Below are 18,463 nucleotides of genomic sequence, written 5' to 3'. Positions count from 1 at the left end.
CAAACAGGTGTGTGATGTGCTATTTCCTTATTTCACCCAAGTGGAGATACCTCAAGAGATAGTTACTGACCAGGGAAGCAACTTCATGTCAAAAGTCATGAAGCAGGTTTGTAAAACACTGGGGATCACTCATCTCAAGACATCAGTGTACCATCCACAGACCGCCGGGCTTGTAGAGAGATACAATAAGACCATAAAACAAATGTAACGCCATGTAACGAGACCCACTCGGTTAGGCTGCGATAGAGCCCTACCCTGAGTGTTGATGGTTCTATATGACACCCCTCAGTCATCCACCAGTTATTCCCGATTCAAGCTCCTGTTTGGGAGACAACCCAGAACCATTCTTGAAATACTAAAGAAGACATGGGAGACCCATGAGGAAACCAATCGAACAGACTATGTGTGTGATTTGAAGGAACATCTGGGCCAATTACGGGCGTATGCTCAAGAAAAATTTAGAAGGGCCCAAAAACAGCAAGAGAAATATTATAACCGAACAGCTCGGTTACGTACACTCAAAGTAGGGGACACAGTGCTGGTGTTGCTCCCCACCAACGTGAATAAGCTGCTGACTCAATGGAAGGGCCCATATAGGGTGACCAAGGTGCTGGGGCCTGTGAATTATGAGGTCGAGCAACCAAACCGGCAAGCGAAATTCCAGAACTACCATATAAATCTGCTAAAACAATGGAAAGAAGAACATGCCCCTTTCATGAATGCCGACCTATCGAAATTATCTGTACTAGAACAAATGGTACCAAACCATCCAAGCAGCATGAATGACATTTTGTTAGGATATCAGCTGAGTGAAGGACAAGTTACGGAACTATTCAACCACCTAGAGCCAGTGTCCTCAGTCTTATTAGTCCTCCCGGGCTGTACTGACCTTGTAACGCATTCCATCAGGACAGAAGCAGGGAAAACAGTCTGGCTCCGGCCATACCAGAAACCAGAAGCAAAAAGGGCAAAAATCTCAAGGGAAATACAAGAAATGCTAAAACTAGGCAACATAGTCCTGTCCAAAAGTGACTGGTGTTCGCCGGTGGTACTAGTACCCAAACCGGATGGAACCACAAGGTTCTACATGGACTTCCGGCAACTAAATGCCATTTCCCACTATGAGGCCTACACCATGCCACGTATTGATGAATTGCTCCTAAAACTGGGTCCCGCCATGTATCTAAGTACACTGGATTTAACAAAGGGGTACTGGCAGACACCACTTAAACCAGAAGACCAAGAAAAAAATACCTTTGCCAGCCACCAAGGTCTCTACTAATTTACAGTATTACCGTTCGGACTACACGGAGCACCCGTCACTTTCCAGGCCTTAATGGACAACATACTAAAACCTCATGAACCCTATGCTGCCGCTTACCTTGAAGACATTGTCGTTTTTAGTTCAACATGGGAGGAACACCTCGATCATCTTCTCAAGGTGACCACTGCCCTCAAAGAAGCCGGATTACATATAAACCCGAAGAGGACTATGTTAGCGGCTGAAACCACCAGGTATCTGGGTTATACGGTGGGTCATGGAAGGATAACACTGTTGGTGGATAAGGTCCAAGCCATAAAGCAACTCCAGGTACCTAAAACCAGGAAGGGGATACATGCTTTTTTGGGATTTGTAGGTTATTATCGCCGATTTATCCCGCACTTCTCAACGATACCCACCCCCCTAATGGACGCACTCTGGACCAACCGACCCCTGGTCGTGACAGAGGAAGCTGTACAGGCCTTTCATACTCTGATTGCCATGCTATCTAGTCAGCCTGTGTTACACTGCCCAGACTACTCTAAACCTTCCTTTGTACAGGCTGATGCTTTGTACGGGCTGCGCTATCTCAGGGAAGCAAAACCAACCTTCATCCCATCGCCTTCATTAGTAGGAAGTTGCTGCCACACCAATTGCCATATTCCACCTCGGAAAGAATGCCTGGCGATTAAATGGGTGGTCGAGTCCCTTCGTTAGTACCTACTCGGTAGACATTTCTCCCTGTTTACAGATCATGCCCCCCTGCATTCGATAGCCCTCCAGAAAGACTCAAATCACCGGGTCTTGCATTGGTTCATCACCATGCAACCTTTCGACTTTGTTACAGTGCACAAACCAGGGAAATACAGCTAGTGGCAGATTATCTATCCCGCTCTTTGGACCAGATCCGCCGTGTTCCATCCCACCTAAGTGCTGCCTGCCTCAAAAATAGCGACACGGCAACAATTACTGCGACCCCTCATCACAAGAGACAAAACCAATGCCAGACAACAGGTCCATTTCCAACCCGTGACTACGTCTCCCATAATGCTCGTGATAACAAGGACACCTGAACACCAGGTGAAAGACGGCAGAAAATCCTGTCCAAATAAGAAAATGCAAAATAGGGAACAACCTTACCCACAGTCGAGGAGACAGTCCCTGTCAAGAACAGAGGCCAACAGGACCCCAAAGTCGAACAAGGAGCTGGATGTGACCAGTGCAAGATTGGGAGAATGGCATTCTTTAAATTCCTTCCTCTTCTTTGACACGGCCTGCCGTCTATCCTGAATAAAGGACATTTTTTTGCAACATCACATACCGTCTCCCGCCTGCTATTTAACAGTGACAACAAACACAGACCTGGCCAGGACACAGAGCCTCAGATCACCTCCCGCCATCACCGCCTTTGCTGTCATCACCACCGCTACACTCAAAGCCGCTCCAAATGCCAGTCAGACTTACTCGCATCAGGTATGGCCTGATACCCTCGGCTGTCCCTTGCCATCTCTTACAACAAAATACAGCACCACGACTGTGCCAGCAACTGCCGTGGATTAGGCGCACACAGCCTGCCCCTTGCAGACCCAGCTCCAACAACACCACTTGATCCACTCTGCTGGTACTCAAGCAGGGCACTCTGCCCCTCGCAGAATGGACTATCCTGCTCCTTGCAGGATTTTTCCAGCTGCCCCTCACATCAATTATATCCTTGTTCAGCAGCACCTCGCAGCAGTCATCTGCCCCTAGCAGACCCGTTTGATGCCCCAAAACCCTGCCTCTTACAGCACAGACTGGCCTTATCTGGCACAGTTGCCCTCTGCAGCCCTTGACTGATAACTTGGATATAGTGTCTCTTCTGGGGCACGGTGGATGCCCCGGTGGATGCCTGTTCTTCTTCTTCTTATTACAGTTCTTGTCTCTTTCTTCCAGCTGACCCTCTGGGTTCTTCAGCCTAAGCCAGCTCGTTGCCAATGTTAAAATAGATGGGTTCCTCACAGAAGACACTGGAGTCACAGATGGGGTAAGTAACTTCTTTACTGGTCACAAGTCTTCAGGTTACAGGTAAGAAAATTAGGTGAAAGGGACACAGAGACATCCACCGGCACCCGCTCTCTCAGGCAGCTCACTTCTCAACTGACATACACAGAACACTCTAGCACAAAGTTAAATGACCCTACATGTAAAAAATCTCGTATCCGATGTGGAATGGCCCTAGTGAGTGCTGCTGAGCCGACTACAAAGGATGTTGAGATCCTGACCCTATCCTCTCTAAAACACTTTCCTAATATCTACAAGTGCACGCAAAACATGGAGGTCGGTATTTTGTTTTTAATCTTTCCGCCCCCACAACGCGTGTCTTATCGTTAAAATAACAAAGGTCCTCACTGACAGTTAGTCACTAGAGGAATTAAAAGACCCTATTACCTCCCCACTAAGTTGTAGTGGAGCTAGAGTATGTAATGATAACTTCAGTAATTTCTTTGTGCAACCCCTTTCTCTATATATAAGGGTATTGGAGTCTGGGTTATCAACCAGTACTCTTAAACCAACAGTCAACCGGTTTCAGCGGGATTCTTGGCTGGCCGCTTTCATCAGGACGAATACTTTTCTGTTTTTAGTATTCCCAAATTGTATTCAATTTTTTGAGGAGTTTAGGGGTATCTTCCGTTGTCCAGAGTGGGTATAATGGAAAGATCCCTGATCCTATAAGGACAAAGACAAGAAAAGACAAGTGGGACCGTTGTCAGTCTCAAAGTACTTATTTAAAAACCTTTTTAAACTATAGGTTATGAGGTGTTGTCTTTACCTATATCTGTCGAGGTACTGGATCGTGTATTAATCCCGATCTCTGTCTTCGACTTTCTGTTCGGGGAGGGAGGTGTTGAGTCCTCTCTTCTCTCCCGGATTGTTCTCACTAAAATGAGAGCATCGGTGTCAGGTCAATAGTGTAAAATTTGTACAGCCTACTATTAAGCACGTTTGCTATCGCCAGTGTTTAACGACTTCATCCTAGCTTGGTAAGGTAAGTCTGGTGCTCCTTCTCTGTGTTCTAAGACAAGATATCGTCTAGCTTTTATTAATAGTGCGGGAGATATCTTGTGCGTTATTTTCATCATAGTTCACATACATTATTGTTGGCTATGCGGGAGTCCTTCCCTAGTTGTTACAATATAAGCAGATATTGAAACGCTACTTGCGAACGCTTACCTCTATTTAATCGTGGTGACCGCCTCTCGTTGCACATACCGTTATCGCGCCATCTTGGATGATTTTTGTTTACATCTAAGCGTCACGTGTGCGCGGTCACGTGTGGGCTTCAGAAAGGACTCTGAACCTCCTGGGAAATGTAGTTCAGCGCCGTTTCTGTTCCCCATGGGCGTGTTTTAGGCTGTAAATGGTTCTACAAGAAGTGTCTGGGCATGTGGTAAAAAGTTTGGAGTTCCACAATGGCCTGTGCATCTAATCCTTTTGGAAATGACATATTGGTGTTTGGCATATAGCAGGTACAGTGGATGAACCCACTGAGGTCGCCTCGGTTGCCTGGTTGATATCAATTATCCAGATGTTTCAAATGCGGTGAATTTTGTATGTATGTAAATCACGTGTTGTGGATTATTGTCAAATTATGGGAATTTTTCGGTTTTCTTTAGATTGTTTCTATTCACTTCGCTGTCACTTGTAAATCATTTATAAGACCGCCAGAGTTTGCCAGCAGATCTCTTCATTAAGGCCTGTCTGGTGGCTGTGGGTCTTATATATCCATTGTTGTTCTCTTTTTAATAAGAGGGCTGTTATATTCCCGCCTTGTTTAGGTACTCTGACTTTCTCTATGATGGTCCATTTCAAGTCATTCTCAGTATGCTGTTTCTCTATGAAGTGTTCGACCAGTGGGGCAGTTCTTTTTTGGGTCCTGATGTTAGAGCGATGCTCTCCTATACGTGTCTTAATGGCCCTTGTTGTCATGCCAATATATTTTTTGTTACAAGGGCACTGGATTAGATACACAACATTTGTTGTGTTGCAATTGGTCAGGCTTCTCTGTTCCCATGGATACTTCCAACCTATATATATTGATGTTGTGCGTTGTGTGAATTTACACACAGTGCAATTACCACACGGTGTATGACCCTGCGGTCTGGGTTGGTTCCAGAGTGTGTTCGTGTTGATTGGAATTGGTATTTCTTTATAAGTCTGTACCAACGAGTCTCTAAGATTTTTTCTCCTCCTTATCGCGAACTGCGGTTCAGGTAGTGGTGTTTCTTCGATGTTCAATATGTGCCAGGCCTTCCGAATTTCTTTTTTCAGGCGGTTGATTATTGGAGAGTGACTAAATACCGCTGTAATTGTATTCTCGTCTCTTTTTCTTTTGCCATACTGATTGAGGGTGAGTTCTCTCGGTATATTTCTCGCCCTTTTCTTCGCTTGGTTAACAATTCGATGTGGAAAGTTTCTTTCTTTTAAGTTGTTGGAGAGTCTTGTTGCCTGTGAATCATACTCTGTTCTCGTGGTGCAGTTCCTCCTAAAACGGAGGAACTGCCCAAAGGGAAGAATCTCTTTTAATGACCTTTGATGGAAACTGTTATAGTCCAATAAAGAGTTTCTGTCGGTTGGTTTTTGAAAAAACGTAGTTTCGAATGTCCGACCTGTCCTCATGATTTTTAAGTCCAGGAAAGTTGCTGTTGTTTTACTTGCTTCGTAGGTGAATTTTAGAAAAGGATTTAGCCTGTTGATCCAACTCATGAAGTTATTCAGGGTGGTGTTGTCTCCATCGAACAGTACAAAGACGTCGTCAATGTATCGGCGCCAGCTCACAATGTTGGTGGCAAAGGGATTGGTCTCTGGGTATATGTAGTTTTCTTCAAAGTTGGCAACATATAAGTTTGCTAGGGTAGGTGCGAATGTCGCGCCCATTGCTGTACCGGATCTTTGTTCATAATAGCTGTCTCCATTAAGGAAAAAGTTTTTAGTCAAAGCTATTTCTGCCAATTGCATGATCAGTGCAACAGGCATGTCCAGTGATTTGGTCTGTAATACACTTTCAATGACCCTCAAGGTTTCCCCCTGTGGGATCTTCGAATATAGTGACTCGATATCCATAGTTATTATATAGATGTTTTCACTTTCTAGAACAAGATTATTCAGATATACCAGAATAGCTGTAGTGTCTTTTGTATACGAGCGCATTTTGCTCACCTCTTCTATAAGAAAGAAATCTGTGAATTGCGAAAGGGGTTCTAAGATGGAACCAATTCCGGAAACAATCGGACGTCCCGGAGTTGGCATGACGCCCTTGTGTATTTTAGGCAATGCATAGAAGGCAGGTCACCTTGGGTATTGTGGAGTCAGAAAAGCTGCTTCTTTGCTGCTTATATGTCCTTCTGCCTCTGCTTCTTCAACAATCGGATTGATCAGTTTTCTGAGTCGTTCAGTAGGATCGCCTTCAAGTTTTCTGTATGTGGTCTGATCATTTATCAAGGTATTTACCATCCCGTCGTAATCCATTTTGTTCATAATAACGATGGCTCCCCCTTTGTCTGCGGGTTTTATGATTATATCTTTGTTTGTTTTTAGTTCTTTTAAGGCTATACTTTCCATTTTGGTCATATTATGGAACACCCCTTGAGTATCCTCTGACTCAATTTCTTCGAGTTTTTTGAGGATCCATTTTTCAAAGGTTTGGGATTCCACACTAATAGTATGTGGTGGGGGATAATACGTAGATTTATTGTGTAATCCCGATACATCTGTTGGTCCTGTGTGGGTATTTTTAGCAAAGAATTGTTTGAGCCGTATTTTCCTCGTCAGTTGAGTGATCTCGATTCTTGTTTGGAATGGATCATGTGGGGATGTCGGTACAAATGAAAGGCCCTTTTGTAGTACATTCAATTGTATACTTGAAGGGGTAAAGGTTGATAAATTAACCACCAGAGATTCTTTTTCGGGTATTAGGGATCGTACTGTGGGGCGGCATTCTGTTGGTACCATCCTTTCCCTCTGTTCCTGGTGACCCTGGGTGATTGGTCCGGCCACCAGCCTCTGGCTCTGCCACGTCCTCTCGGGGCCTGAAAACCCTGAGCGTTTCCACCTCTATTCTCTTGATTGTCAAATCTGACATTTCCGCCTGTTCTGCCTGAGTCCTCATCGGAGCTACCACTGGAAAAGTTCCAGTTGCCGGGTCTCGGTCTGTTCCTTTGTTGTCTGCCCCTCATTGGTCCTGCGTTTGGTATATTTACGTTTCTCTCCTGTTCTTCATAGTATGTGTCTGTAGTATATGGATACTTTTTTTCGTGAGAGAATAACGCAATGTCCTTCTTGAGTTTAATCACTTTTTTGTTAAGGTTTAGATCTTTGAACTCTTTTATTGTCGCATCCAAAACTGCCATACTTTTGAGGTAATCGCCCACAATCATTTTTGTTGTTATGGCGTCTTGTTTTGTGATGATTTCATTCATTAACCTCTCAGACACAGTTTTGGCTGTGTTAATAATAAGTATAATCCAGTCCCTTGTGCATTTATTGGAGATAAAGCTCCAATCTTTCCTAAATTTGAGTTCCTCAAGAAAGATTCTAGGTTAAATTCTGATAATCAGTCCGTTGGGGGCTATATGTGCCCGTAAGTATTCCGTCGTGATGGCCCCATGGAGTTCAGTTCTAATTAGTTTCTTTCGCAGTGCCTCCAGTTCGTTCCAGTCATCACCTTTTGTCGCTATGGCGGCCTGTTGTTCTGCGCCAAGTATAGAGGGGTTGGCAAGAATTCCTTCTATTAGGTCCTCTGCAAATGCCAAATAGGTTGCTTCTGCCATCTTATGAGTGTATCGTCAATTTAAAAAGTACTTGAGTTCACAGCCCACATCTCTTCTTGTTGATTATTTTATATCTTTTAAAGTGCCCTATTGGTGCACTAACTTGCGGTTTTTGACAACGCCCGAAGGTAAAGTAACTACAAATTGGAGTTTGGAGGCAGTCGCCTCCTGTTTATACCTCAGTATTATAACACATGTGTAACAGAAGGCTAGGTGATTACAAAAGTTATTCCTGACGCTGAGTCCCTAGCACAAAGTTAAATGACCCTACATGTAAAAAATCTCGTATCCGATGTGGAATGGCCCTAGTGAGTGCTGCTGAGCCGACTACAAAGGATGTTGAGATCCTACCCTAGCGAACTTATATGTTGCCAACTTTGAAGAAAACTACATATACCCAGAGACCAATCCCTTTGCCACCAACATTGTGAGCTGGCGCCGATACATTGACGACGTCTTTGTACTGTTCGATGGAGACAACACCACCCTGAATAACTTCATGAGTTGGATCAACAGGCTAAATCCTTTTCTAAAATTCACCTACGAAGCAAGTAAAACAACAGCAACTTTCCTGGACTTAAAAATCATGAGGACAGGTCGGACATTCAAAACTACGGTTTTTCAAAAACCAACCGACAGACACTCTTTATTGGACTATAACAGTTTCCATCAAAGGTCATTAAAAGAGAATCTACCCTTTGGGCAGTTCCTCCGTTTTAGGAGGAACTGCACCACGAGAACAGAGTATGATTCACAGGCAACAAGACTCTCCATCAACTTAAAAGAAAGAAACTATCCACATCGAATTGTTAACCAAGCGAAGAAAAGGGCGAGAAATATACCGAGAGAACTCACCCTCAATCAGTATGGCAAAAGAAAAAGAGACGAGAATACAATTACAGCGGTATTTAGTCACTCTCCAATAATCAACCGCCTGAAAAAAGAAATTCGGAAGGCCTGGCACATATTGAACATCGAAGAAACACCACTACCTGAACCGCAGTTCGCGATAAGGAGGAGAAAAAATCTTAGAGACTCGTTGGTACAGACTTATAAAGAAATACCAATTCCAATCAACACGAACACACTCTGGAACCAACCCAGACCGCAGGGTCATACACTGTGTGGTAATTGCACTGTGTGTAAATTCACACAACACACGACATCAATAGATATAGGTTGGAAGTATCCATGGGAACAGAGAAGCCTGACCAATTGCAACACAACAAATGTCGTGTATCTAATCCAGTGCCCTTGTAACAAAAAATATATTGGCATGACAACAAGGGCCATTAAGACACGTATAGGAGAGCATCGCTCTAACATCAGGACCCAAAAAAGAACTGCCCCACTGGTCGAACACTTCATAGAGAAACAGCATACTGAGAATGACTTGACATGGACCATCATAGAGAAAGTCAGAGTACCTAAACGAGGCGGGAATATAACAGCCCTCTTATTAAAAAGAGAACAACAATGGATATATAAGACCCACAGCCACCAGACAGGCCTTAATGAAGAGATCTGCTGGCAAACTCTGGCGGTCTTATAAATGATTTACAAGTGACAGCGAAGTGAATAGAAACAATCTAAAGAAAACCGAAAAATTCCCATAATTTGACAATAATCCACAACACGTGACTTACATACATACAAAATTCACCGCATTTGAAACATCTGGATAATTGATATCAACCAGGCAACCGAGGCGACCTCAGTGGGTTCATCCACTGTATATGCCAAACACCAATATGTCATTTCCAAAAGGATTAGATGCACAGGCCATTGTGGAACTCCAAACTTTTTACCACATGCCCAGACACTTCTTGTAGAACCATTTACAGCCTAAAACACGTCCATGGGGAACAGAAACGGCGCTGAACTACATTTCCCAGGAGGTTCAGAGTCCTTTCTGAAGCCCACACGTGACCGCGCACATGTGACGCTTAGATGTAAACAAAAATCATCCAAGATGGCGCGATAACGATACGTGCAACGAGAGGCGGTCACCACGATTAAATAGAGGTAAGCGTTCGCAAGTAGCGTTTCAATATCTGCTTAGATTGTAACAACTAGGGAAGGACTCCCGCATAGCCAACAATAATGTATGTGAACTATGATGAAAATAACGCACAAGATATCTTCCGCACTATTAATAAAAGCTAGACGATATCTTGTCTTAGAACACAGAGAAGGAGCACCAGACTTACCTTACCAAGCTAGGATGAAGTCGTTAAACACTGGTGATAGCAAACGTGCTTAATAGTAGGCTGTAAATTTTTTACACTATTGACCTGACACCGATGCTCTCATTTTAGTGAGAACAATCCGGGAGAGAAGAGAGGACTCAACACCTCCCTCCCCGAACAGAAAGTCGAAGACAGAGATCGGGATTAATACACGATCCAGTACCTCGACAGATATAGGTAAAGACAACACCTCATAACCTATAGTTTAAAAAGGTTTTTAAATAAGTACTTTGAGACTGACAACGGTCCCACTTGTCTTTTCTTGTCTTTGTCCTTATAGGATCAGGGATCTTTCCATTATACCCACTCTGGACAACGGAAGATACCCCTAAACTCCTCAAAAATTTGAATACAATTTGAGAATACTAAAAACAGAAAAGTATTCGTCCTGATGAAAGCGGCCAACCAAGAATCCCGCTGAAACCGGTTGACTGTTGGTTTAAGAGTACTGGTTGATAACCCAGACTCCAATACCCTTATATATAGAGAAAGGGGTTGCACAAAGAAATTACTGAAGTTATTTTTACATACTCTAGCTCCACTACAACTTAGTGGGGAGGTAATAGGGTCTTTTAATTCCTCTAGTGACTAACTGTCAGTGAGGACCTTTGTTATTTTAACGATAAGACACGCGTTGTGGGGGCGGAAAGATTAAAAACAAAATACTGACCTCCATGTTTTGCGTGCACTTGTAGATATTAGGAAAGTGTTTTAGAGAGGATAGGGTCAGGATCTCAACATCCTTTGTAGTCGGCTCAGCAGCACTCACTAGGGCCATTCCACATCGGATACGAGATTTTTTACATGTAGGGTCATTTAACTTTGTGCTAGGGACTCAGAGTCAGGAATAACTTTTGTAATCACCTAGCCTTCTGTTACACATGTGTTATAATACTGAGGTATAAACAGGAGGCGACTGCCTCCAAACTCCAATTTGTAGTTACTATACACAGAACACTGACAGGGAAGCAGTTATTAAAATTCCACCACTCAACATTCCACAGGCATTCCAGCAGCTCTCATGCTCACAGCACAGACATAATGAAAGAAGGGCATTACACCATGCTCGTCATTCTGCCCCTTTAAAGAGCGCTTTCTGTGTTTTAGACCAGTGTTAATTACTTGCTGTATTTGCCCTCACACGGTAGGTACGCTGCACTGCGAACCTTAAGCAGATCATTGCATCTGTGGCAACTGTACTGTGTACATTTCAATTGTACAAACAAGGGGGGTACTGGGAGTCCCTCTCCACCAGCCTATATACCGGGTGAGTCTCAACCAGATTCTTTAGTTCACTATCCCTTTCACAGAAGAGAAATGTCCATTACACATCAGTCTTTTTCTTGCCCAAGGGCAGTCCAGCACCGAAATGCCAGCCAATTCTCTTCTGAACAAGAGTACCAACAGTAACCCGACATGTGTTTTGGCCTGGTTGGACCTCATCATTGAGGTGGAGCTGTGCCTCTCTAATAAAAGTGAGCAAGTGATACCCTAGTAATTTAGGGTTAAAACCCAAAGCTACTTAATATGCACAAACAAGGGGGGTCCTGGGAGCTGGGAGTCCCTCTCTACCAGCGGGTTCAATGCATTTACTTCTGCCTGTGGCTTTCATGTGTGCAAACCAGCAGCTGACAGAAAATACCAAGAAACCAGCACATTCAGGAAACTGGTCAAAAAGAATGGTGTGTCATTACTGCCTCACATACACATTGGTTTGTTCAGTCTGTCTGTTGATCTATTTAAAACTCAGTCGACATTCTAAAAATTAAAATCACTTGAGAATTCACCATTTATAATTATCATTACCCTTCATTAATCAATATTTGACTCATTAGAGTGCTATTAAAATGATACAGTCAACGCCGCATAATAAGAATTCTTTGTAACTTTATACAATATTCCAGGTTTATATGGTGTCAGCACCTACTGGATTTGCACCAGCCAATCAGGATGCTAGAAATGTGGACCCTATTTACATCCTGGTTGCCAGCACCACCTCCCATGGTATATTAGTTGTAGATATTATTTAGTAAGCCCGGCTTGCAAGTTTGCCACAGGCCATGTTTGCCCACGAATACAAAAGTCCCTTTGCACCCTTGCCGTTTACTTTAATAGTAATAATGCTTACTTTGGTAGGCAGTGCCGCCCTATAACGACCCGCCCCTCTTGTCAAAGGCCCATGCTGGTTTTGAGTCTGTTAACATAGGTAGAAAGTCATTAACTGGTATGGCCAACCAAAGCAGCTTGTGTTCATTACTGACTTCTCATTAGCCAATCAGAATGTTTAAACAACGGTCAATAACTCCTGATATAGACTGCACTCCAAACATTCTGACGGCAGCATTACTGCTAAGATATCAAGGGAAGATGTTCTTTCCCTAAAAACTCTTCTTCGTTCTCATTGGACATTACACATAAAATTGTATGGATGAGTAAATATATTTTTTTACAGATTAACAAATAAACATGTTATGTTACAATTAGCACCCGCGTGATTTGACCTAGCAAATCAGGATGCGATGAACATAGGCTGTATTTACCAGTCACGCCTGTTTACCATCCTTAGACGGAATTATTTGCCTTAGCCTGCGTCACATCTAGATAGAAATGTGAATGTTGGCATGTGCCACTCTTGGACGGAATTCTTAGCCTTTGCCTGCGTCGCATCTAGACGGGATTGTGAATGTTGGCATGTGCCGCACTTGGATGGAGTTTTTAACCTTGGCCTCCATCGCATCATACAAAACGTGAATGTTAGAACACTTAAATGAAACTGTGAATGATGACAAGTACAACACTAGAATGGAATTGTGGCCTGTCTCACATCTAGACAGAATATTGAAAGTTAGCAAGCGCCACTCTCCGACATAATAGTGAATGATAGTAGGCATCACACCTAGACATAATTGCAAGGACAGCAATGCCAACTAACCAATCCACTAACAATTTCATCTCTCTGCATACTCCTCTCAAACTCTAATCAAACACAACCACAAGCCTAAAACGCAGTAAGCCGCACAAACTTCACTACACTGCAACAACAAAGCAAACCGCACATAGACTTGCACAACAGCACACGACTATCGACTGTATAGCACCCCAAGCCCAGCCAACGGACCCACCGGGCTGAGGCTGCCAACAGCACATCACTGCTATCTAGCACTTTTCCAGCTCATTCCCACTAACCCACCCCCTCTCCCTCTTTCAGAGCCTCCAGAGCGCCAGGGGACTACTCCGGTGGTGATAGTGCGCCGTACAAATATCCTTTAAGATCAACATTAACATCCTATAATGACGGCGCCTCCTCCCTCAGACCTCCATTGTCATTTCCTTGGCCGTGTCCACCTACCTAACATGCCCAACCGACCCGGGACTTCCCCCTGGTTCCATCTCAGGGACGTCATTTAGGGGTCACCGGGGTTCTCTCTGGTGACCCCTGAGGTCTCCCTTGTTACCCTTGGGGTCTCCCTCGCTACCCTTAAAAAAAGAAATTCAAAGTTTTTTTTTTTTTTACAAATTGAAGCTCCTGGGCTGTGGCCAATGCCTTGTGGCTATTTGAGCTAATTGTCTTTCTGGAATTGCATATAATAATTGCTAGACTCATTAAAGATTTATTTCAGGCACACTTCTGGGGGTGAGTCACTGATTTAGCCTGTTCTTAAACACCTCAAATTCATAATGCAGACAAAATCCTCCAAAAAGCATTCAAAGTGGAATAAGCTTCAATTTAGGACTGTGGGCCTCATTACAAGTAAGGCGGTAAGGGATACCGGGCACCGGTAAGGAGACTAGTGCCGGGAATCCCTTACCACCCTACTACGAGTTCCCTTAGCGGTCCCTCCTTTCACACCTGGTCTGACCAGGCGTTATGGATGGGACTCGTTAAGGAACTTTAGAGCTAATAACGGTACCGCAAATTCAAGTACCGTTATTAGCTGCTTCCCCATTCCCATTGAGCCCTATGGGGGCTCAAATGGGAATAAGGAATGGATTTTTCAATGGGGAATTACCGGTCCCGCAAAGGTCGGACTACACCGGTAAATCCCCACTGAACGAGACCGGTTCCGGTACCGTTATTGGAGGCAATCATTGCGCAAATAGCGCCATGACTACCTCAAATCTCGGAATGAGGCCCTATATATTTTGCTTTTCACGATTTTTTCTGCTGATACATATGGTGATCCATTCTTGTATGAAATGTATATCACGTTACAGTAATATTGTAACCATATTTTTCATAGTGTACTTAGAAACAATGCCATGTGATCCGTGATGTCACTTTGGGGTGGAGTCACATGACATCACCTCCTGTGATGTCATCAGAGGTCAAGGGTAATGTGATGTCTTTCACTACCACTGGCATTTTGGTGAAATGAAGTCCCTGTTCCATCTGCCTCTACCCTGACCTCAACCCACTTACGTGCAGCTTTACCTCAGACTCCGCTCATTATCCACCACCACAGAAATGGATGTGGGGTTCTGACTCGAGCACGGGCAGCCATTCCCATGACAGCCTATCTTAATCGTATTGTTGTTTGTGCGCAAATCTGTCTTCCACGCTTGCCCTCAGCGGCACTTAGCGCACTGGCCGTTTACCAGTGATGCTCATAGCAATAGTGAGTTCTGCGGGCTGTACCAGGTGGTAATGACCCGTTACTGTGGGCGGCAGGCTATTACCATCCAGTACGGCTTGTCAAACTCAGCATTATTGCATAACGCTAAACCCAGTCTCAGAGCTATTCCTCAAAAACAAACGTTCAAGTCATATGTTTCAATTCCTGCTCATCAAGCCACATTGGCCCATAACTCGTGGATGGGTGATTATGCTATGGTAATGACGGCCCCTGAGCCCTATACAACCACATTACAAGAGCTTTATGGATTCCAAACCCTTTTAGAGAATGGGAATGCAAGTAACATCAGACACTAGATCGACATCTCTTCCTACGGCTAGTCTATCTCAGATTGCAATCCTTCCCTTTTAGAAGTACTATAACTGATAGAGCTAGATGTCATCCCTAGGGCAAAACTCTGATCCTACAACGACCACACTGAGAAATTCTACCCGACAGAATATCTGCAGGAAATTAAACCACACACTCACGCACGCGCACACAGTACTTCAAGGTTCCTGGTTTCAGCGCGGAAACAAGGCCAGATGACAAGAAAATCGAATAGCCTGTCTTGTCTAATTAGGCGCAGCCTTCAAATCACTAAAATGGCCCATGCTTCCAGAACCCTAATCCATTCAGGGAGGTATATGACGCTGTACAGATGGCAAGACATGGCTAGCATCCATCAACACACGTCTCAGGAGCAAAAAAGGGTCACCAACATATTCATACTTTTCGAATACCCACTGTGAATGGCTCAGTTAGTTAGGCCTGCTCATTTAATGAAACACTATACCATGTAAGGCATGGACGCCAGGCAATGACCCAAGACTGGTCCACAACCTTTGCTGCATGATTTAAGATTTGCAATAGCATTCTGTTACTTACAGCTAACTCTCAAACTCCAAGCCTAACCGGCACCCACTCAGCTGCACAATAAGGCCCTCCACCTGCCTCCCTGTCCCAAAACAACAAGCATCGAACAAATCAAGCACTCGCTAAACCCCCCAAACATTGGTCGCGCCTTGAAACACTTGTGTATAGGCGCGTTATAAATGCCATATCATATAATTTACCCATGGCACCTCACCATTCCCTAGTCGAGGGGTCTGCAACCTTTGACTCCCTAGATGTTTTAGACTACATCGCCCATGAGCTCTAGCTAGCAAAGTTAATGGTGTGGAATCATGGGAGTCATAGGGCCTCCTTACACGGTAGGCGGTGAGCCATGGCGCTATTAGCGCCATGGCTCATGCCGGTAAAATATCGGCACCGCCTTGGCGGAAAGGGGATTTACCGCCCCATTCCAAGGTTGGAGGGGCGGTAAATCCCCCTTCCACCATTGCCCTTCCCCATTCCCATTTCTGCCCCATAGGGCTCTATGGGAATGGGGAAGGCGCTAATTACGGCACCGCAATTTTGCGGTGCCGTAATTAGCTCCGAGGTCCCTTAGCGGGTTGGATTTTAACGCCTGCAAAAAGCAGGGGTTAAATCCCCCAACCCGCAAAGGGACCTCGTAGTAAGGCGGTAAGGATTTACCGGTACCGGTATTTTACCGGTACCTGTAAATCCCTACCGCCATCCGTGTAATGAGGCCCATAGTGTAGGACATCTAACGCATACTGCATACAAAGCACACGCATACCTGCAATGATAAAGGACAATAGCAAGCTCTGCTCCGACTACCCACCTACTTTTTACTTGCACGGCCTAAAGCACCAAGAGGTCAAGCAAATGCCAAAAGACATCCTAAAACAAGACCAACTAACATTGTATATATTGCAATGAGAAATTCACCTTCTCCCAGTGGCCCATTAGCCTCTGGGATAGCACCTTCAAAAAACATGTGAACAAATCTAGATTTAATTTCTTAGAACATCACATGGGGTATAATAAGTGTTAGTACCTGGCAGGTGGGATGTGGGGGTGTTGGTGGCCTCCCAGCCAATCAGGAGGCTCAGAATGAGGGCTTTACCACATGGTAAAGCCTCCGAGCCTTCTCGGAACGGAAGGCTGCCATCTTCCCAGCCGGGAATTATGTAAGTGCGCCCGCACTCCCTTGCCCCTCCTTCCACCCACTCGCAACCTCAATTTTCAAATACCCCATACACCACCACCACCTGCCCATTTGCCTTGCGCTCTTCCATCCCTCTCTGGTGCCGGGAACACTCAATGTCCGTGGCGCATTTCTATCCTAGCAATGGCCGCCACAGAAAGGATGAAGGGACATCTAGTTTTGTTGTTTTTCTCAAGTTGATCAACGGCAAATGCGCTGTTTCTCAACTTGAAAAATAAAACTACTAGTATTCCGGTATGACGTGCCGGGATACTAATAGGAATGGACCCCTCACTGGGGGCAGGGGGGCATTACTGGTCAGGTAATACCACAGGGCTAACGTTAAAGCCCTCGCTTCTAGCTTCTAACTTACACCCCAGGGCATTACCTGAACGGTAATGTCTCCCCAGCTAGAGATGTATTGCTTAATTATGGAGTGTTTCGTTTTTAAAAGAAAGGCGTAATGGCCTCCAACAGTACATTCTCATTTGTAAAATAGCATCCATTGAATTGCCCTCTCACATCCCTAAGAGGAAGAAAATAAACATTACAAATGGATGTATTTTAGATTTTTTTTCCAAGATTACAATGATCGTGTCTGGGGCTTGTGAAAAGCAACTAGAAAATAAGACAATGGAGTGGATGAGGCTAATTAAAGTATTTTCGATCCGTGAACGGGATGCCTCACTGCGTCCCCTTTGTGGAAGGAAAAACTATTGAAAGATGGCTGTGATGGATCTCATCTTCCCTTTCCATGGCGGTCTTTGAGAGCTGAGAAGAAGGAGCAGCTGCTGCCGAAATGAGGTAAGTGGTGTGGGTGGGTGTTAATGTTACAAATTTTAAAAATAAGGGGTCGTAGGGTGGGGGGAAGATGGCAGCAGTGGGAACCGCCACCAGGCAGCTTGGATCGCAGTCTGAGATCGTTGGTTTCAGCCTTCTTTCCTAGCCACCTGATTTGCTGGCTCCCCCCACCAGGGTGCTAGCATCGGGGAATGCCACTGTTGCACGAGCATCAGGCAACATATTAGTTTTGAATGGTAAAATCAGAGGGCAACTGTATGGCAACTGTATGAAAAAGGATGAAGTGTAAACTTAGCTTGTGGCAACTTAAAATATCATGGTAAAGAAAAGTAACATTATATCAATGCTACAACTTCAATTGTTTGATTAGTAGAAGAGAAGATACAATGTTATGACACCATCTTGAATACCAACCCTTTGCTCGTTCCACATACCTGTTTCAACCACACATTTGTAGTCATTAACTGATTTTTCTCATCCTGTAAAACAAAAAATATTTTGGGGTTGATTACATTGTGAATTGCTCCTGTACTACAATATTATGCTCATTTGAACACATGAAGTTTGTTAAGAACTAGATTTCCAGGAGTAAATAATAATTTATTTGAAGGAGCCATGCCAGGGAACATGATCTGGGCAGCAACCAAAATGGCAACTAAGTAGCTGAGCTCTTTTCA

General features: G+C 44.3%; 1 protein-coding gene across 1 annotated transcript in view; it reads right to left on the bottom strand.

Annotated features, from left to right (window-relative positions):
• Positions 1-18,463, bottom strand: part of CHRNA5 (cholinergic receptor nicotinic alpha 5 subunit) — a 498,396-nt gene that overhangs the window by 120,629 nt on the left and 359,304 nt on the right. Inside the window, exon 3 of the mRNA XM_069624420.1 lies at positions 18,221-18,265. Coding sequence (XP_069480521.1) covers positions 18,221-18,265 — 45 coding nt within the window. The remainder of the gene's footprint in view (positions 1-18,220; positions 18,266-18,463) is intronic.

This window comes from Ambystoma mexicanum, chromosome 11 (genome assembly GCF_040938575.1).
Source record: "Ambystoma mexicanum isolate Mex_15411 chromosome 11, UKY_AmexF1_1, whole genome shotgun sequence".
Taxonomy (NCBI): Eukaryota; Metazoa; Chordata; class Amphibia; order Caudata; family Ambystomatidae; genus Ambystoma; species Ambystoma mexicanum.
Note: the sequence above shows the minus strand (reverse complement) of the source record. Positions and strands in the feature narration are given on the sequence as shown.